At 51.7% G+C, this 18,624-nt stretch overlaps 4 protein-coding genes across 13 annotated transcripts; 3 read left to right on the forward strand and 1 right to left on the reverse strand.

Moving 5' to 3' along the window:
* On the forward strand, nucleotides 1–900 carry LOC144061667 (uncharacterized). Its single transcript, XM_077582325.1, has 3 exons — nucleotides 1–208; nucleotides 391–669; nucleotides 758–900. Exons 1-3 carry the CDS (start codon nucleotides 157–159, stop codon nucleotides 790–792), a joined length of 366 nt encoding a protein of 121 aa, XP_077438451.1. The 5' UTR covers nucleotides 1–156; the 3' UTR covers nucleotides 793–900.
* A 990-nt stretch (nucleotides 901–1,890) lies between these two features.
* On the forward strand, nucleotides 1,891–4,246 carry LOC144061666 (uncharacterized). The gene is made up of 3 exons (XM_077582324.1): nucleotides 1,891–2,057; nucleotides 2,990–3,349; nucleotides 3,689–4,246. Exons 1-3 carry the CDS (start codon nucleotides 2,021–2,023, stop codon nucleotides 3,739–3,741), a joined length of 450 nt encoding a protein of 149 aa, XP_077438450.1. The 5' UTR covers nucleotides 1,891–2,020; the 3' UTR covers nucleotides 3,742–4,246.
* Nucleotides 4,247–4,686: 440 nt separating this feature from the next.
* shld2 (shieldin complex subunit 2) lies at nucleotides 4,687–16,515 on the reverse strand. Of its 9 annotated transcripts, none has more exons than XM_077582316.1 (12): nucleotides 16,361–16,515; nucleotides 11,254–11,390; nucleotides 9,898–10,469; nucleotides 9,381–9,525; nucleotides 8,851–8,950; nucleotides 8,584–8,778; nucleotides 7,196–7,245; nucleotides 6,602–6,829; nucleotides 6,338–6,532; nucleotides 5,758–5,992; nucleotides 5,586–5,701; nucleotides 4,687–5,515 (listed from the first exon to the last, which is right to left on the reverse strand). In XM_077582316.1, exons 2-12 carry the CDS (start codon nucleotides 11,387–11,389, stop codon nucleotides 5,343–5,345), a joined length of 2,145 nt encoding a protein of 714 aa, XP_077438442.1. In that variant the 5' UTR covers nucleotide 11,390; nucleotides 16,361–16,515; the 3' UTR covers nucleotides 4,687–5,342. The 9 variants fall into 9 exon arrangements, with proteins under 9 accessions (XP_077438442.1, XP_077438439.1, XP_077438440.1 ...); XM_077582313.1 differs by having other exon boundaries at nucleotides 11,221–11,390; XM_077582314.1 differs by lacking the exon at nucleotides 16,361–16,515 and adding an exon at nucleotides 12,091–12,238 and having other exon boundaries at nucleotides 11,221–11,390.
* Nucleotides 12,343–17,941, forward strand: LOC144061664 (glutamate dehydrogenase 1, mitochondrial). 2 transcript variants are annotated; one of them, XM_077582322.1, is made up of 13 exons: nucleotides 12,343–12,748; nucleotides 13,367–13,447; nucleotides 13,515–13,570; nucleotides 13,657–13,720; nucleotides 13,811–13,905; nucleotides 13,968–14,147; nucleotides 14,266–14,403; nucleotides 14,476–14,613; nucleotides 14,699–14,779; nucleotides 14,856–14,979; nucleotides 15,744–15,835; nucleotides 16,377–16,439; nucleotides 16,510–17,941. In XM_077582322.1, the coding sequence occupies exons 1-13, from the start codon at nucleotides 12,343–12,345 to the stop codon at nucleotides 16,627–16,629; spliced, it is 1,638 nt and encodes a 545-aa protein (XP_077438448.1). In that variant the 3' UTR covers nucleotides 16,630–17,941. The 2 variants fall into 2 exon arrangements, with proteins under 2 accessions (XP_077438448.1, XP_077438449.1); XM_077582323.1 differs by having other exon boundaries at nucleotides 12,612–12,755.
* Nucleotides 17,942–18,624: the final 683 nt, after the last annotated feature.

Below are 18,624 nucleotides of genomic sequence, written 5' to 3' on the forward strand. Positions count from 1 at the left end.
AGTGGTATTGCGGCTCACACCAACCTGTAGCGCCGGTTGGGCCTGTGACTCCTGAGGGCCCCACCTGATTCGTCAGCAAGGCCACACCTGACGGTCCAAAGACTCCTGTCACTATAAGACCGAGCAGCCTCCCTCCACCCGTCACCAGTCGACAACATGGACGACATGGCCAAGAAGATGTTCGTCAACTTGGTTGAAGACAAAGCGGGTGAGTGAATATTCACATCTTCCCAAGAGTTGAACTTTAACCCCCCACCGAGTGTGTTTACGCAGTGCAAATCCTTTCAGGTTTGTAACAAGTTTGCTTTCACAACAGAGGGACAAATTGCAGCTTGTTTCTCAGAAAGCAAATTGGAGTCAAGCACAAGTTAAGGTCTGCTTGTTTTGCAGGGAACTTGGCAGAGGAATGCTTCTCCAGGTTTGCAGGAGGTGGAGGAGGAGGAGGAGGAGAAGGAGGCGAGGGGGCGGATCGCCAGGACGAGAAGAAAGGATTCGACATGTCCAACGTCCTGAACATGGTCGGTGGGAAGGACGAGGAGAAGAAGGGATTTGACATGTCAAACGTCCTGGACATGGTCGGTGGGAAGGACGACGAGAAGAAGGGATTCGACGTGTCAAACGTCCTCAACATGGTCGGTGGGAAGGACGAGGACAACGGAGGAGGCGGAGGTGAGTTGTCAGCACGCAAGGAAAGGCAGGATTTGCTTCACAGTGGCGTCCACGCCAGTCCAACTTTGTCTCACTTTCTTTGTCACAGCCATTGGGAAAGCTCTGGGCGGATTTTTTGACTAGAAAACTATGCCGACGTCCTGGTCAAGCTCCTCCCCACAACCAACATCCACGCACGTGACAACGCAACGTGTCCAAGTGTCCATACATGAAATAAAGCCTTCAAAAGCCGCTCTGTCGTCTTGCTTGGTACTTCCTGGCCTGTCCCGTGATGATGTTTGTGTTGTGTTGAGCCAAAACAAAGACAACACAACAAGAGACGAGGCTGGCTGGCGCCGGCCGTGTTGACGAACGCGGTACACGCCCTGCCGTGCCAACCACGCCAAACTTGAACATGAACTCAGTCACGCCCGGAATTCAGCAACTTCCCAAACATGACATCATCGGGTGTGCTGTGGAAAACGCCGCTTTCAAAAAGCACGCATCGCAACTTTTGCACTTCAAAACAACCTTTGCTGCATGCAAGGAAGGCGGACTTCATTTTTCTTGTCTGCCTTCACACAGAAAGCATCAATCGGTCTGCAATACTCGACAAGTTCAATCTTTGCATTCCTGCTGCCTGCCAAATTTCAACACGGTCCTTTTCTTTGCTCACACTTTCAATTGTTCGTTGCCTCAAACACACTCTTTCAGGGAATTGCTCTTTTTTTCTCCATCCTTTTATATTATTTTACTGTGCCTGCCACCGCGTTCGCGTCTCCCTCGGTTCGGCTTTAGCTTTGCCTTCTCATGTTCCTTTGACCGGTTGAAATTGCAAATTCAAAAAATGTACAATTAAAACAAAGATTTCACATAGACCGGGTCCATTTTTAAGGGCCTGGAGATCAGACTCTTACTTTTTTTGTGACATTTGGTGTAATAAAAAAATCAAAATTGAAAAATTTAAAAAACAGGAAACATTCTAACATTCTTTGCGGGAAAATCCGTCAAGAACGCAACCTGCTAACAAATGTTTCCGTGCGAATGAAACAAGCCAATCAACTTGAATATTGTTCGAGCAAAAGTCCAGTCAACTTTATTTATAGAACTTTCAAAAGCCAAAATGAAACGTGGGCTAATCATGTGACATGCATACAAAACACACTTTGGAAAAGCGTGTTTGTTTTGTGCCTTCTTGAAGGTGAGTCACACACACACACACACACACACACACACACACACACGCACACACTGAGCGACAGGTGTAACCAGTCCGTCCAGTCCGGACGCGCCCACTTCCTGCTCCGACAATAAGAGCAAAGCCGAGAGTCTCGCTCAGGACACGATCTCGCCTGGCACGCACGTCTTCAAGATGGACAAAATAGCAGATAAGTTTGGAGACAAAGTGGGTGAGTAGAAAAGAACTTCATCTCACGTTGGCCTCCATTTTGTCAGGAGTCACATGACGCGGCGTAACTCGTCTGTTCTGGTTTGGGAACGCATCGCGCTCATCAATGTCTTGCTAGCATGCTAGCTGCTGCGCGCGTGCTCGTCAGTCATGAATGGATGACGCGCCGGTCAAGGAGCTACATGAGGCTAACGCGCGTCCAGCATTCAGCTCGGGAGAGGCGAGGACAGATTGCCAGACAGGTGTCGGTATCGGGGCCCACACCCGGACAGAATTAGTTCAAGCTATCGCTTTTGATCAGGAACTACAAATTACTCATGAGAAAGAAGAATAGAAACTGGAAGGAAAAAAGCTACATTGGGACAGTTCTGTCAAATGATCCTTTGTTCTTCTTTGCATGTATCAAATAGTGTTGGTACTTGGCACTCCAGAGTCGAGTACTCGTCCTGGTACTGGTCTGAGGGAGGAAAAAAAAAAAAAAGTGGTACTGAACAATCAAGATGGAGGCTCAAAATCAGCACCAACATTCAACTTTGACGACTCCCGGGATTCCAGTTTCACAACCCTCGTTAATACGAAAGCAGCCGGCTGCTAATGTTTGATGTTAGTCTTCATCGCGGGTGTCCTGGACTTGTTGTCCTGGACTTGGTGTCCTGGACTTGGTGTCCTGGACTTGGTGTCCTGGACTTGGTGCCCTGGACTTGGTGCCCTGGACTTGGTGTCCTGGACTTGGTGTCCTGGACTTGGTGTCCTGGACTTGGTGTCCAGACCAAATAGTCCAGGAAAGCTTGTGTGGTTTGACTCCAATTTGACGAGATGGTTGTCATCAAAAAGAAACACTGAAAAGATTGCGCTTCCTGGCTGCTCTTTTTCATGCGTGTTGCCTTTTGACAGCGAGGACGTCAAGAAGACACTAACGGTGCTTGTGTGCAGGCGACATGGTGGGGAGCATGCTGAAGAACGCCCTGGGTGTCAAAGACTCGGACAAGGACAAAGAGGACAAGCGCGACAAGGGAGGAGGATTCTTCTCCTTCGGAGACGACAAGAAGAGAGACGACGACGACGACGACGACGGCGGCAAGAGAAACTTCTTCTCCAACTTATTCGGCGGAGACGACGACCACAAGAAGGTCAAGCCGTCGGGTTTCGACGGCTTGTTCAGTGAGCTGGACAGGCCGGGCGAAGGACCGGGAAGCGGATCCTGGGGGTCGGGAGGCGGAGCCGGAGGGTCGGGAGGCGGAGCCGGAGGGTCGGGAGGCGGCCCTACAGGTGGAGCGTCTCTAAGCGATGGAGGTGAGTGTGGACATCCGCATCAACACAATCACATTGTCCGTCCCACCATCAAGAAAATCACACTTCAACACAAATCAGACAAAAAGAACACAAAAGTATTGATCGCAATGTTCAACGAGACTCCCGACGACTCACTCGTGATTCAATTGTGATTTCCATTTTGGCGTCTCACAATCATAAAAGCTTTTTAAGATGGAGGACAACGTGGCCAAGAGCGGCCGTCATTCTGCTCTCCCGTTTCATTCGCACCGCACACAAACTCAACACAACAAAAACAAACACACGCACACGCACGCCGTTGAGCAGATTGTCACACGTGCGCATTTGTTGTGTTGTCAGATTTGTTTGGCGATCTGATGGCGGTGGCAGAAGAATCGTCCAAAGGAAATTAGAGCGAGTGGCAGGAAAAAAGCTCGTCTCCGTCTGCCGCTCCTCCCTAAGCCCCTCCCCCACCGCCTCCCTCCTCGTCTCCACTGGCAAGGTTCGCACGTGCCGGCTCGTCAGCGTCCTCCGGGAAAGCCGCGATCACCGGCTCCTGGTTATCTTAGCGTAATGACGCTCCTCGTGCTAACTTGTTATTTTGCTGTGACTTGAAAAAAATTCTTCCCGACTGCGGCCAACGTACGGACGGGCCCGCCGGCCACATTAGTCGTTAAGAAGCGCAAATTGACATTTGATGGGAAAATGAGATGTTGATTCCGTAGAAGACACAAACAAGTCAAGTGCTTGTTGACAGTTAGGAACGATTTATTAAGTTTAAGTTTGTACTTCTGGAGCCTCAAAGTAAAAACACGACATTTTGTGCATCAAAAGTGAAAACAAACCCTTGTTAACAAAATGCTTGTTTGCCTTTTGGAATTTGTGATGAGCATTAAAATGGTGTTTTCCTTTCGTCTATTTTCTGACTCGTGGATTTGAACTGGAATCCAAGATGAGGCCAAAGGTCAACTTTCTATTTGGGGGCTTCTTTGCCTCCAATGCGCCTGCTGCCCATACAACGCAATCACATGCAACAGCGCCACCCACTGGCCAGGAGTTGAATCCACGATTCAATCCACATCCCTCGACGGCGCGGTGCATTGTGGGTAGGCTAAGCTACCACACGGTCATTGCAAATGAATTGGGTTCAATGGAACCAGCTCTGATTTGTAACATTTCAACCGCTGGAAAGTTGCCGTTTTTTATTGAATGTATTTTAAACATCCTCAACGTCACAACAATACGGATTTGTTGCTGATATTTGGCAGAACAAAATTCTGATGAAAAAAACATGAATTTCTTATTCACAACAATGAAGATCTAAATTGCAGGCAGAACCTTTGACTGATTGACAAGACTTTGTCTCTTAGTCATTTGTTTTAACTTTATTAACAGAGGAAAACGTTTGCAAAAATCGGACCACTTTCTTGCTGTTTTTTAGGAGGGAATTTAGGTTGTCATGAGCTAATGTGGTCAGAAAATAAAAGAATAAAGATAAATAAAAAGGCAGGGCTGGGATTATACAGGAGGGGTCTTCAGGAGAAATGAACATTTGCCACATTGTTTCAACGCTTAGCAGGACAGAGAGAGACAAGAACTCAAAATCCATTTCTGGCACTTCTCGGCCTGCGATGTCGTTGAAAAGTACAACATTTCAAAGCACTTACAAACTGGAAATGAGATTTCAAAGCAAAGTCCCGAAATGAAAAAAAGCGTCGGAGAAATGATGGAAAGCGCGTCCACAGGGCAAGATGAGCATTTTGAAAATAGCGTCACATCGTTTTCAAACTGGATTCAAACACGTTCACACTGGATTGCGTTCTTTCAAATCTTGACTCATGAAGAATTTGTGGCTTTTGGAGCGGGTCACAATTTGACAGAATTGGGCCCGAATGGACACCATTGACTCTTTGCACGTGTCACATGCGTGTTCTTGGAATCTCTCCCAATGTCCTATTGTAACTGTAGTGGCAAAAGACCTGACCTGACCTGACCTGACCTGACCTGACCTCCTTCAGCCGTCGTCGGGGAGCAAGCGAAGGTCGAGCAGCGTCAACTCCCGGCTGATGGGGGCGCTGTTCTCGTCACACAGGAAGAGGCTGCGCACGGCCATCTGCACCTTTTTCCCGGGAAGCGCGTGAAGCCTCTCCGCCGCCACCTGGACGGCTTTCACCTCACAGCCTGCGGCTGGCAGCCAAGAGCAGAGGTTCGAGGTCGGAGGTCCGAGCCAATGGCGAACCTTCACGGCGGCGCTCACCTGCATTTCTTAGCAGCCTATCGGGCGCCACATCCACAATCTTCTGCACAGCGACGGCGGGAACCTGCACGCGCACCCGCCCGGTGCTCCTCCCGCTCACCGTCAACACGGCCGGCCTGAAGACGGCCACAAGGTTCGAAGGTGTCCGAGGCGGAGGCAGGCGGAGTCTCACCTGTAGTAGCGGCGCACGGCGCGGGCGGGCAGGCAAGGGTAGCACGGAGCGTAAATTCCCTCGCCGTCGGCGTCCAGCTCGGCGGCGCAGCGGCCGCAGCCCGAATACGTCACGTCGCCGCTCAGCTCGGCCAGGACGGCCGAAAGCGGCGAGGAGCCGTCCAAGGTGGGCCGCGGGCCGTCCTGGGAAGGCAGGAAGCCGAAGGACAACACCTGCACCTGCACCTGCGCCTCTCCTGCGGAGCAAAAAGCGTCAGCTAGCAAAGCGTCAGCTAGCTGAGCGTCAGCTAGCAAAGCGTCAGCTAGCAAAGCGTCAGCTAGCAAAGCGCCAGCTAGCAAAGCGCCAGCTAGCAAACCTCCAGACCGTCGCTTGACTTTTTCTTGCCTATCCTAAACCGCAGAGAGAAAACTCGACACTAGCCCCTCCCCCCATCCACTGTACAGGACAGCCGCGCTCCATCTCCGTTAGCCGCCACTTCACTTGATTTGTTGCGCAATTTTCAACTGCTCACTCAATAGCGCCCTCTACAAATTTTTAGCAAAGCGTTCCTGGTTGTAAGTTTCACTTGATATTGAAGCACCCGAGTATTGTTGTGAGAGGAGCGTGTCCACGTCCATCTCCACGCCGTCGGCCGCCATCGGGTTTAGGAAGCGGCCCAGCCGGCGGTCGGCGCCATCCACTCGCCGGGCCTCGCTCCAGGGGGTCGTGTGAAGCTCGGGGAGGTCCGAGTGGCCGCCCTCCCTGACCAGCAGGAAGCGGACGTCCCACACGGCGTCTGCAGGCGACAGGAAGTCAGCGCGCGCTCTCGTGACAAGGCCAACGCCAGACGGACGGCGACGTCAACCTTGCTGCGTCCTGAAGCGTGGAAGCCAGTCCAGAGCTGAACCCCACATCAGCAGCGCCCCCTTCTGGCCGCCGGCCCCCACCACGCTCGCCACCGCGTGACTTTCCAGAGCCGACCTGCGCCAAGACTCCGCCTCTGCTCGCCATTCTGCCACACACGGCGGGATCAAACGTGTGACGGCACGCCTGAGGACGCACGCTGGCCGACAACGCGTGACAACGAGCCGGGCTGTCACCAGACAACATTTGTACAATTGATTATCCAATCGACGACCTCATCAAATCATCGCATTACCTTTCGACTCGCATTCAAAATCGACGGCCAAGTCATCGTACAGAACCTAAAGTCATCTTCGTATCATAACTTTATCGACAAACTCCAAGCCAAGGAAAAAACAACAAAAACAGACAAGACTGAAAAATGGCAACACACAAGAGTGAAGCCTTAGTTTAAAAAAATAAAACTAAAAATCTTGTACCGTTTGCAAAACATTCACGCCAAGTTGGATCATTCAAGCACAATTCCACTTGGAAAGAACTTTTCTTAACACCGCATGAAATGTGCGAATACTGGAAGTGGAATACACATTCTTACATTGATGAAGATGATGATGATGATGATGTAGCTTAGCATAACGGCGAATGCTGCAGAGAACCAAATAAATGGATGTGAAAATGTTGACTTTGCATCAAGTTGAGCATTGAAAGTGGAGTGGAAGATTTCCTTGCAAAGCACAAGCCAAACGTGTGTTTGTCACTTTTTTCAAAAATGTTCACCGCCGATTTTCCTCTGGCGACTTCTCGGCAGTTTTCAAATGACGCGGTGAGCTGCAATGAATGGCTGAAAAACGGAAGCTCACGCGCTACAAACACCACAAGTGGGAGGAGCACACGCGACGCGGTTGTGACAACATTTCTCCAGATGGGCTGACGGGAACAATCGTTAGCGTTCATCGTTAGCGTTCATCGTTAGCGTTCATCGTTAGCGTTCATCGTTAGCGTTCATCCACGCAAAAACATCAAAGTAACAGCAAATCAAATCCATTACAGACTTTTGGATCGGACATTTTTAGGTGCCATTTTGCATCAATTGAAATGGAAAATGCATACAAATGATGTCAAAAACGATCACTTGCCATATTATATAAGGTGAAGAATCTTTTCAAGCATCAAGCTTTGTACATTTTCTATTCATCTTTGGTTATGAGTCACATAAGAAACGGTTTGGAAATTTGTGGAAACGCGAATCCAACAAATACAAGGTCAATATTTATTCGACAAAAGAGAGCTTTAAGGACTAAGAAGCATCAAATGAATTTCCATGACGTTAAGAGCTTTGAAATGTGAGGACAAGCTTGGTCAATTCCAACGTATACTTTGTAGTATAAAGTAGAGAATATGCTTAAGATGAAAGAATATTCAATGCGAGCTCGGAGGGAAGCAACATTGAAAGCGACGACCAAATGAACGTGTGAAATCGTCTTGCTGATGACTTGGAAAAAAGTGTCAGAGCATTTTGCAATTTTAAACGTTTGTTATTGAACAATATGCATGTTGATGTTTGGATCTTATTGTCAATTTATGTGTGAAATTTGAAATGGCTTTGAGTGTCGGTTGAGCTTCAGCCGAAGACTTTTCTTTTTTCTTTTATGACTGATGGAAAGAAATTGCATTCATTCATTCATTCATTGTCGGCGAGTGCTGCCGAACGTTTCAAGCATCGCTTGCGATTTCTGTCTTTTGGGAAAAGCTTCTCATTGGCCGCCATCATCACCAGGACGTGCGTGCGTGCGTGCGTGCGAGCGTGCGTGCGAACGTGCGTGCGAACGTGCGTGCGAACGTGCGTGCGAACGTGCGTGCGAACGTGCGTGCTCCCACATGTGCGCTTGAGGAAGGCGGAGCCGGGCCGACTTCCAGGCACATATTTGCTGTCAATGGATTTTCGGCCACGTGACGACATACCTGCCGGCCGACGTCACTCACCTGCGCTGACGTATGCGTGTGTGACGCGCAGCAGGGCGTGGACCAGCGTGTTGACCCTGCGTGGCCACAGGGGGGCGTACGGCAGGCGTTTCAGATCCTGAGGTGGGCGCGGCGGCGTGCGCAGCAGCAATGGCCGGCGCTCTGCTAGGAAGCGGCACAGAGAAGAGAGCGAGCCGGCGTCCACGTGGTGACCCCCTGAAAGACACAGCAGAGCGAGAGGTGGGGGCGGGGCGCTTGAACCGGGGGGGGGCGGGGTGGCTGCGCTACCTGTGGCGCAGGTGGGGGCACTGACGTGACCCATGTTGAGCAGTTTGCTGCTGAAGGTGGACTGCAGTATCTTTTCTCCGCTGCAGGTGTCCTGACTCAGCTGCAGGCCTTCCCCGGATGAGGTCAGAGGTCAAAGTTCCGGATGCAACACACACAGCCAACACACACGCGAGAGCTTCAAGGGGACATTTGCGTGACTGACTGGAGCGTGAAATTAAACAAGCAGCCAAATCTGGCCAGAGCTTGGGTCCAGGGGGCGGGGCTAATGAAGGAAAAGCTGATTGAATTGGAACCCAGGAGGCCCCTGAGGTCAATTAGTGGAGCGACATGGTGAAGCAGCATTCAGCAGTTGTGCTGCACACAAATAGAAGCCGCAGCCGACAGAAGTCGAATCAGCCCCGACCCGTGAAAATGAATTCAGGTTGCTTCCAAACTTTACCTGAAGCTTTTCCAAATCATTTTCACGTCAAGAAAGCTGACTGACTTGGAGTCGACTTTTCCAGGTGCGGTCTTTCTGCCTGCCGGCGTACCTGTGATGAAGACCAGATCGCCGGCGGCGATGGCCGCCGCCCACAAGGCCGCCCGTCGCCACAGCAGCACCGTCGTGTCCACGCCCGACTGGTCCGTCACCACCACGCTGGCCAGGGGCACCAGCGAGCCCGCGCCGCGCTTCACCTTCGACAATGTCATCATCACCATCACCATCATCATCATCATCATCATCATGTCAAGTCACGTGGACAAGTTCCGCATCGCATGGCGAGAGAGCAAATCTGCCGCTGGCGATTGATTGAAATCCATTTGAAAGCTTCATACGCATACTTTCATATCCTGATGTATGCATGACGGGAGGTGCAGGTCATTATTTCGGTGCTCGCCAACCTCATCGTACGCGACACGCATGCGGTGCCGATAATCAGTCTAGCCCGCGTTTATTGCTCTCAACTAAAAGTCTGTGAGGAAAAATAATCAATGCAAAGTCGGCCTCCTTGGAAAAAAACCTCAAAAGTGAAGCGCAATTTAGTGAGATGTGATTTTGTTTCTCACCTTGATTTCCTTCAGGTGGCAGGGATGAACCACCACAACCAGAACCCGATAGCGAGCCGCCGCGTCAGCGCACTGCGCCAGAAGTGTCGTGAAAGCGCCGACGCGCTCGTCCGCTGCCGCCTCGCACCGGCGAGCGCTTTTGGAAGCGGGAGGCGAGACGTGCCGCTCGGCCTCCTGCGAGCACAGCACGCCATCCGAGGTGGCCTCCAGGACCACGCCCCCCCGCTCCGCCCGCCCAGGTGAGCTCCGTGCATCCCAGAGCCGCTCACATCCTTGAGGGGGGCGGGCCACCGGACCCAAGAGCTGCGGGGTGCCGGCCGAGGGGGCCGCTGACGTTTGGCTGCGTTGGGGCGGGGCCTCGGCAGCGCAGCCGGCCCATTGGATGCCTCTGAGGAATAAGGCTTGGCTCAGGGTCCAAGTGGAGAGATAGCGGCTGCGGAGGGACAGCTGCGCTTGCGGCTGGCCGGCGGGCCAGCGCGAGTCCTCCTGGAGGCGGGGCAGCGGCTGCTCACGCCAAGCGCCCGTTGACTCCTCATGCGAGCGTTCCTCTTCCTGCGTGGCGCCGTCATCATCTGGCAAGCGCAATCCAACAACGACACGTTGAAAAAACCTCCCCACAACTCCGCGACGTACAACAAGACTGAAAGCATGTCGATAATCGACCTCCAGGAGGATCAATTGAAGTGATGTCACTCAAAGTGCAGCAAAAATGGCGTTCGACTGTTGGCCAGTCAGGAAAACTAGCGGCACGCCGAGCTAGTAGGGATGCAACAATAGCAGCAACATGGTGATATCTGTTACAAAAGTCCGTTTGATTGCCACTTGTGCAGTTCGAGCACCCTCTACGTTTTAGTGCAGTGAATTTTCGTAAGGCATCTTTTGGCCCTTCTACGTTTCCACGATCAGACGAGGGCAACGTCAGATGCAATATGAAATGTTATTCGAGAGCGTAGGCAGAGGTGGCAAATCCGGGTCCAGAAAGTCAAAACACTGCCACAGTTTGGTGTTAGCCCCTGATGCTAGCTAGCTAGCTCCCTAGCAGGTAAACGAGCACCATGGTAGCTAGCTAGGGAGCTAGCTGGTTAGCATCAGGGGCTAAAGCCAAACTGTGGCACTGTTTTGACTTTCTGGACCTGGATTTGCCATCTCTGAGTCTAGCTCTTTTTTTCTTCTTTTTTTTTTTATATCGTCAACCTCTCCACAATATTGTGATAATATCATTTCGTAATGTTTGGATAGCGTGACATCCCTAGCAGCTCGCTGTGTGCAAAACGGACGCCGGCCTACTTAAGTTGGTCTGGAGTCAAGTCCGATTTCAGTCACCGTTGAGAATGTGAAGCGCGTTGCCAGCCTCACCGGCTGCAGGGACGAGGCGGCCTTCCTGCCAGGTGAGCTCCAGACGTCTCCAGCGCGGGGGCCGCACCCTGCGGGCGCCGCTGGCCGAGGGGCGCGGGGCCCCCAGGAAGGCGTGGACCTTGGGCCGCTCACACATGCTGACAGAGGAAGATGACGCGTGTTACATGCAGACCAAACATCATCATCAAGAGTTCACAAGCAGCAAAAAGCTCCCAAATGCGGCTGGGATGGGGTTCGAGGTTGTTGTTTTTAAACCTCTTTGCATGAAGAACACGAAGAGTGTCGTCAACATGGGCCCAAATGGGGCCCAAATGTGACCCAGAGGGGACGAGAGCGGACACTGAACAACAGTCAAGTAAAGCGAGACAGAAAATGCAAGCAATCGTTGTGTGTGCGCTTGACAAAGTGAAGTTGTTGACTTGTGACGTCATCCGTGCGGTCATGTGACAAGAGCTTTCATCCATCTTTTGCTCCTCTTTCATCTAATAACAGCTCAAATTCGCTCAAGCTGTGCTGCATTCTGATTGGACAACATTTCATTTGGTTATTTAGGGCTGTATACCGTCATTATTTTATGTACATTTAAATTGGTTTCATTTTGCCGTTTGCGGCGGTACAAATCAAATCTGTTCTTAGCTGTGTGACGTTTCTTTTAATACAATCATTTTCATTCTTTTAATTATTGAACAGTAACTCATTGACACTTAGTTGAGACTTTAAATTGATGAACCAACGAATGAATGAAAGAAACGAATACCTCTGAATGAAACCATTTGAGATGAGGAAGCATCTCAAGCAAAGCGGTTGAGTTACGACTCAGTTGAGTTGGCAACTTACCCCAAAAAGACATACGGGCAGCTAATGCTAACCCAAGTGCTAATGCTAGGCTAAGGAAGTCCAGATGTTGTCCAGGTGAAGTCGCCGAACAGGAAGCGGAAGAGCAGGAAGGAGGAGGAGTTGTTGGCTTTTTTTTTTTGTCGTCTTCTTTTTTCTCGGTCGCGTTCCAACTTCCGCGTTTACTTTTTCCAACTTAGTTCCGCTCGTCGTCTTTGCGCCAACTTTGCCACCAAAGTCAACCACGACGTCAGCATGTACCGGCGGAACTTGACGGGGCTGCTCGCCCGGGGCTCGGGCGCCTTCTACCGGCTGGCCGGGACCGACTCTGCGCCGCCGCCGTCGCCGCCGCCGCACCGCGCTTATTCGCAGCAGGCGGCCGCCGGCGGCGACGACGACGACAACCCCAACTTCTTCGCCATGGTGGAGGGCTTCTTCGACCGCGGCGCCGCCATCGTGGAAGACGAGCTGGTGGAGCAGCTGAAGACGCGCGAGAGCGCCGACAACAAGAGGAAGCGCGTGCGCGGGATCCTCAAGATTATCAAGCCGTGCAATCACGTCCTCAGCCTCAGCTTCCCCATCAAGAGGGACAGCGGCGAGTGGGAGGTCATCGAGGGCTACCGGGCTCAGCACAGCCAGCACAGGACGCCCTGCAAGGGAGGTGAGAGGTGAGGGTGGGGGGGGGGGGGTGAGAGGTGAGGGTGGGGGGGGGTGAGAGGTGAGGGTGGGGGGGGTGAGAGGTGAGGGTGGGGGGGGGTGATGGTGAGGAACGGGTGGGGTCGGCTCCCAGACGAGCTACGCCCAGATCAGGAATGTCGCCCTTCAAGTCTGGGTGGCAGATCGCGTGCGTCGACATCAAAACAAGATTCCTTAAACTTCAAGTGGATTTTGCATGAAATCAAAAGTTACGCCAAAATCTGTTTTGTTGTTTATTTGGGGTTATTGCGTGACAAAACAAAACCAATTCATCCCAAAAGTCAGCCCGTCTTCATCTTGGCTACTACGACTTCAACTTCAGGCGGCTTCACATTCGACACGAGTCATACCTGCGGCTGCAATTCTTCTTTTAGTCGTAGACAAAACGGACTCTCACCCAAGTATTGCAAATGGACGGCATTTTAATTCAGCAGCGGCTATTCCAGATAGCAGTTGTTAATGAAGCGAGAAATAGTTGAACCGTCGTACGATGGAATGTTTGACGCCAAAGTTTCTTCTTCAACGCGCGTTTGAACCCGGCGGCGGCAGCAGCGAGCCGACATTGTTGTTGTTTGCGTTTCAGGGATCCGCTACAGCACGGACGTGTCTATGGATGAGGTCAAAGCGTTGGCGTCCCTGATGACCTACAAGTGCGCTGTGGTCGGTCAGTGCCAACAACACGAAAGCCATTCCAGGCTTTTGCCGGCGTACTCATTTGCCGTCTCTCCTAGATGTTCCTTTTGGTGGCGCAAAGGCGGGCGTCAAGATCAATCCCAAGAAATATTCCGTAAGTCACCTCCTTCATCTTTTCTTTCCCGTTCCCGTTTGTGATGCACATCCGCTCCATCCAGGGTCTGCTTTGTGCCTTTCCAGGACAACGAGTTGGAGAAGATCACCAGGAGGTTCACCGTGGAGCTCGCCAAGAAAGGATTCATGGGTCAGTAAAAAGCACAACAATCAATTCAATAGGCACCAAAATGCCACAAGATGGCGCCACGCTTGAATCAACCGCAAACGTCTTGCGCAGGACCCGGCATCGACGTTCCCGCTCCCGACATGGGCACGGGCGAGCGAGAGATGTCGTGGATCGCCGACACCTTCGCCACCACCATGGGCTTCAACGTGAGTTGCGCCGTGTCCGCCTGCCACGCCGGCACGCGGCCACTGACCCGGTCTCGCCGCAGGACATCAACGCTCACGCCTGCGTGACCGGCAAGCCCATCAGCCAGGGGGGCATCCACGGACGCATCTCGGCCACTGGGAGGGGCGTCTTCCACGGCATCGAGAAATTCGTCAACGAGGCGGCCTACATGAGCAAGCTGGGAATGTGTCCCGGCTTCCACGACAAGACCTTCGTCATTCAGGTGCCGCCGCCGCCGCCAGACTGTTAGCAACAATCCCGTCTTACCGCCGCATACTTGCTTTTATTGATGGATGAAAATGTTTCAGGTTTGACTTTGCTGTGAACTTGTTGTGCTTCAGGGTTTCGGCAACGTGGGCCTTCACTCCATGCGGTACCTTCACCGCTTCGGAGCCAAATGCGTGGGAGTGGGCGAGATCGACGGCAGCATCTGGAACCCGGACGGTATCGACCCCAAAGAACTGGAGGACTATAGACTGGTGCGTGCGCGTCCCCCGCCGCCTTTCCACTGAAGGAATGAAAAGCCAGCGTGCGTGCGTTCGTGCCTTCAGGCCAACGGGACCATCGTGGGCTTCCCCAAGTCTTCGCCGTACGAGGGGAGCATCCTGGAGGCCGACTGCGACATCCTCATTCCCGCCGCCGGGGAGAAACAGCTCACCAGAAGAAACGCGCACAACGTCAAGGCCAAGGTGACGCTCGCTCGCCACAAGCGCTCGGTATCGCCGTCGTTACTCTGCGCGTGTTGAGGTACGTCTGCGTACGTCTTGTGTGCAGATCATCGCCGAGGGCGCCAACGGTCCCACCACGCCCGAGGCCGACCGCATCTTCCTGGACAGAAACATCCTGGTCATCCCGGTGAGACTCCGCCCACTGGCCAATCCCTACGCTCGCTGTTGGCAATCTAAGCGAGCCGCATGCCCCTCCCACGCAGGACATGTACCTGAACGCGGGCGGCGTGACCGTGTCGTACTTCGAGTGGCTGAAGAACCTCAATCACGTCAGTTACGGCCGTCTGACCTTCAAGTACGAGCGAGACTCCAACTACCACCTGCTGAGTGAGTGGACCGGCAGAACTTGAATTTGCTTCAATCCAAAAGGTTTGGCGCGCCTGCTGCCGGAAAACCAGGCGGCAAAGTCGCAAATCGCAGCGCTGGTCTCCGTCCACAATTTTCGTCCAAGCCCACCTGGATGCAGAGAGTCAGTGTTTCCCACACCATGTTAATACTTGGGTGGGCCGCCCAAGTAAACTGGCCACCACCCAAGAAGTTTTCAAGAAACTTTATTACAAATAAAACGTGCTCCTGGATTGGCTGGCAACCAGTTCAGGGTGTACCCCGCCTGCTGCCCAAAGCCAGCTGGGATAGGCTCCAGCACCCCCCACGAGGACTAAAACCAGATATACCGCATGGAATGTTAGTTTGCCGTCACTTTGTGGCTCGTGAGGCTAGAAGAGACATAGTAACTAACAACCCCGAATGCTGAGTGTCAAGCGGGGCGGCAAATGGGTCCCATTTTGGATAGTCTTTGGGATTGAACCCACGACCTCCCAGTCTCAGGGCGGACATTCTACCACAAGGCCACTGAGCTGGTATAAGATGGCACACAAAGCCGCCAGGGCAATCGTTTAACAAGAAAGAAAGAAAAAAGGAAGGTTGAAAATCCCTGTGGGCGGAGTCAAACATTCAGGTCCACCTGACGTGGCGGCACGGATGTAAAAACGCCTCCGCTGTCATTTGCACGTGAATGTTTGCCTTTTGGATGGAAGCGGCGTCCGGTTGCTTCCCGTCAGACCTTGTTCATCTTTCTTTCCCCTCCTCAGTGTCTGTTCAGGAGAGTCTGGAGAGGAAGTTCGGCAAGCATGGCGGCGCCATTCCCATCCTTCCCACCTCTGAGTTCCAGGCTCGCATCGCCGTGAGTACTCAAGCGTAAATCCCAACGCACCGACGTCGGTTGAGCGTGCAATCCTCCGTCCATATTGGAAGAGGCAAAGTGGAACCGACGGACGTGCAGGCAGTCAAAGGCACATCTGGACATTTTGGATTGGATTTGTCCAATGATGCTTTTGAATGGATGCTAATCTCGAGTTGCTAGCATGTTAGCATTAAGCTAAGGCGAGGAACGGGCGACTGTGGTCCTCGAGGCCTCGGCCTTGCACGTTTTCCATGTCTCCCTCCTCCAACACGGCTGATTCAAATGCCGTGTCGGAGGAGGGAAATGTGCAGGAAGAGGCTAGAGCAGAGTTGCCCACCCCTGGCCTAAAGGCAGCTCTTTGAATGAAGGACAAAAGCTTTGCGGTTTCAGCCTGAAGCTTCTTTTTGCAACAGCGGTTCAATATTTGCCAAAAGGCCGCCACCGTACGGCGCTCAACTCTCGTTACAAACAAAAATCTCACCGCTCAAGTCACTTGTACGTTTGTGCTGGGGTGTGTGGTCATACCTGCACTGTCCCACAGGGGGCGTCAGAGAAGGACATCGTCCACTCGGGCTTGGCTTTCACCATGGAGCGCTCCGCCAGGGTAACGCCCGCACTCTGCCTGCCCTTTGACCTCTCGCACTCAGCCTTTTGACGCTTGTGGTCTTCCGCAGCAAATCATGCGCACGGCCAGCAGGTTCCAGCTGGGTTTGGACCTGCGAACCGCCGCCTACGTCAACGCCATCGAGAAAGTCTTCCAGGTTTACGCCGAGGCCGGGCTCATCTTCACGTAGCCGCCAGTCACGCCCTCTCGCTCGCTTCCCGTTTGGTGAAAACGCCACCGGCCTTGCAAAGACAAAAGGTTGCAGAAAAGGGAAAAGGTCAAACTGATTGTGTTCCGTGTAAATATTTGTTTTTTTTCCACCGCTTTCAAGATGTTCTGACTCTTGTTGTTCCGATACCAGTATCAGGAGAGGCTCGATGCTGCATAAAAACGGTGGTTTTGGCATCGGCAAGTCCTAACCAGGAACACGCCGATACCATTATTTCCGACGCTAAAATGGGACTTTGGATGCAGCATCTTGTGTCTCGCTCGTGCACGACATTCACTGACGCGTGACGTGTTCACTGCAGGCCGAGACAAGATATCCGATTGGCCCTTCAATGCTCTGAACCAATGGCAGGGCAGCTTTTTCATATTTTCATATAAAAAACTAGGTATCGGTACGGTGTCGGCCGATACCCACTTTTGCAGTATCGGAACAACACTAGTTTTTGACCTCATGGTTGGTTATCAAGATGAAGGTCATGCGACTCGTTCCATTGTTCACTGATGTGTTGTTTCTTCATACAACAGAATTAAAGACCGACACATGCACACGCGTGTGGTGTGTTGACGACGCGTGCCGACTTTGAGCAGGTTAGCATCGTAACTTGTCGCTTTCCAAGCAGCAGGAAAAATGTGCCACGTTGATGGATCTGCCTGCCGGCTTTCATTTTATGAAGCAAGCAAACAAGCCACAATGTCAGGAAATCAAAGTTTCACAAATGCTACCAAGTTTCATGTTTGAACATTTCACATATTGTGCTCACCTCACGTTTTGACTTTGATTAGGCCTAACAAAATGAAGCAATCCCTTAGAAGTTTAGGTCGCAGGGAAGGCGGAGCTTCATGTTGGTATGTCGCATGTCTTTTTAAATCTTCAATAACACTTGGCCTTATTTTATGCTATTTTTTTCTACAGTCTTAGAGCAGTGCCATTACGTCGTTAGTGACTGACTCCACTTAGGACCTGAACATGACATTTATCGCGATAAGTCATATTAAACTTTATTTTACCTGGAAAATTGCCGGCCCCAAAAGACGCCGACCCACCGGGCATCTGCCCTGTGTGCCAGAAGGCCAGTCCAGCCCTGGGAACAACCCGTCCAAAAAAAAAAAAACAAGGAGCCGAGCAGGAAAGTCGGTGCTCCGGTTCCGAAAATAGAACGAAAAAACAACCTGTTCAATAACTTTCCAGGCTGCCACAGCGGCATCTACTAACGTCAGATTTACATACACGAGAGTGAACAATAACAAGTCTAATAAAGTGCTTCAGAATCGTTCCAATGTCGTGTAGTGTCATCAGTTTCCACCGATATTTACTTCATATCTTTTGTATTCGTATTTCACGGTGTTGTGTCCGCCGGCTACGTCTCAGTGGATGACAATTACGTCGATGTGCGCATGCGTGCGCGCACAGCGAACCACCACGCTCAATTGGCTAACAGACTGACACGTGATCAGCATGGATGGTTTGCTGAGCTCTGATGGGTTCGAATGCACAACGTGTTTTGTTTATGGGAAGAAGAAAAAAACGAGAAGTGTCATGAACAACTTGTTTAATTGATGCGATAGAAAAGGAAAATGCAACAGAAACTTGACCCGATTCTTTTACCCCATAAACAGCACATGACACAAGACAACACGAGACGAGACAAAAAAAGCCACCGTGAGAGCCAAGCAGAAATCTGCCTACATTACACTTCCTTAAACAAGGGACTTGGTTTGGCGCCAATACTGTTCATGTTGGAGTACAAGTAGAAGAATGACGCCCCCTGTTGGCGGGCACAGCGTTTCCAACGCGTCAAGCCCAAAACAAGCAACTGGAATTTAATTTGTTGGACTATAGACACAAAAACATATGTTTGTTGCGTTTTAACAAAATAAACGCCAGTTTTTCAAGGTTTGACAAGTCAATGCACAAAATAGTGCTTTTACCCCCCGAGTCAGACCTTCTGGCTGGGCG

The sequence above is a fragment of the Vanacampus margaritifer genome, chromosome 12 (assembly GCF_051991255.1).
Source record: "Vanacampus margaritifer isolate UIUO_Vmar chromosome 12, RoL_Vmar_1.0, whole genome shotgun sequence".
In the NCBI taxonomy this organism is placed as follows: domain Eukaryota; kingdom Metazoa; phylum Chordata; class Actinopteri; order Syngnathiformes; family Syngnathidae; genus Vanacampus; species Vanacampus margaritifer.

What these genes read in the sequence shown, in the direction of transcription:
- LOC144061666 (XM_077582324.1), top strand. Translation starts at nt 2,021, where the DNA reads ATGGACAAAATAGCAGATAAGTTTGGAGACAAAGTGG. An exon ending in TAAGTTTGGAGACAAAGTGG is followed by an intron (nt 2,058 to 2,989) that starts GTGAGTAGAAAA and finishes GCTTGTGTGCAG; the next exon opens with GCGACATGGTGGGGAGCATG. An exon ending in AGCGTCTCTAAGCGATGGAG is followed by an intron (nt 3,350 to 3,688) that starts GTGAGTGTGGAC and finishes TTGTGTTGTCAG; the next exon opens with ATTTGTTTGGCGATCTGATG.
- shld2 (XM_077582313.1), bottom strand. Translation starts at nt 11,389, where the DNA reads ATGTGTGAGCGGCCCAAGGTCCACGCCTTCCTGGGGGCCCCGCGCCCC. An exon ending in TCATCATCATCTTCATCAAT is followed by an intron (nt 6,830 to 7,195) that starts GTAAGAATGTGT and finishes GTCTGGTGACAG; the next exon opens with CCCGGCTCGTTGTCACGCGT. An exon ending in GCCGTGCGCCGCTACTACAG is followed by an intron (nt 5,702 to 5,757) that starts GTGAGACTCCGC and finishes GGCCGTCTTCAG; the next exon opens with GCCGGCCGTGTTGACGGTGA.
- LOC144061664 (XM_077582322.1), top strand. Translation starts at nt 12,343, where the DNA reads ATGTACCGGCGGAACTTGACGGGGCTGCTCGCCCGGGGCTCGGGCGCC. An exon ending in CAGGACGCCCTGCAAGGGAG is followed by an intron (nt 12,749 to 13,366) that starts GTGAGAGGTGAG and finishes TTTGCGTTTCAG; the next exon opens with GGATCCGCTACAGCACGGAC. An exon ending in AGTTCCAGGCTCGCATCGCC is followed by an intron (nt 15,836 to 16,376) that starts GTGAGTACTCAA and finishes ACTGTCCCACAG; the next exon opens with GGGGCGTCAGAGAAGGACAT.
- LOC144061667 (XM_077582325.1), top strand. Translation starts at nt 157, where the DNA reads ATGGACGACATGGCCAAGAAGATGTTCGTCAACTTGGTTGAAGACAAA. An exon ending in CTTGGTTGAAGACAAAGCGG is followed by an intron (nt 209 to 390) that starts GTGAGTGAATAT and finishes CTTGTTTTGCAG; the next exon opens with GGAACTTGGCAGAGGAATGC. An exon ending in GGACAACGGAGGAGGCGGAG is followed by an intron (nt 670 to 757) that starts GTGAGTTGTCAG and finishes TCTTTGTCACAG; the next exon opens with CCATTGGGAAAGCTCTGGGC.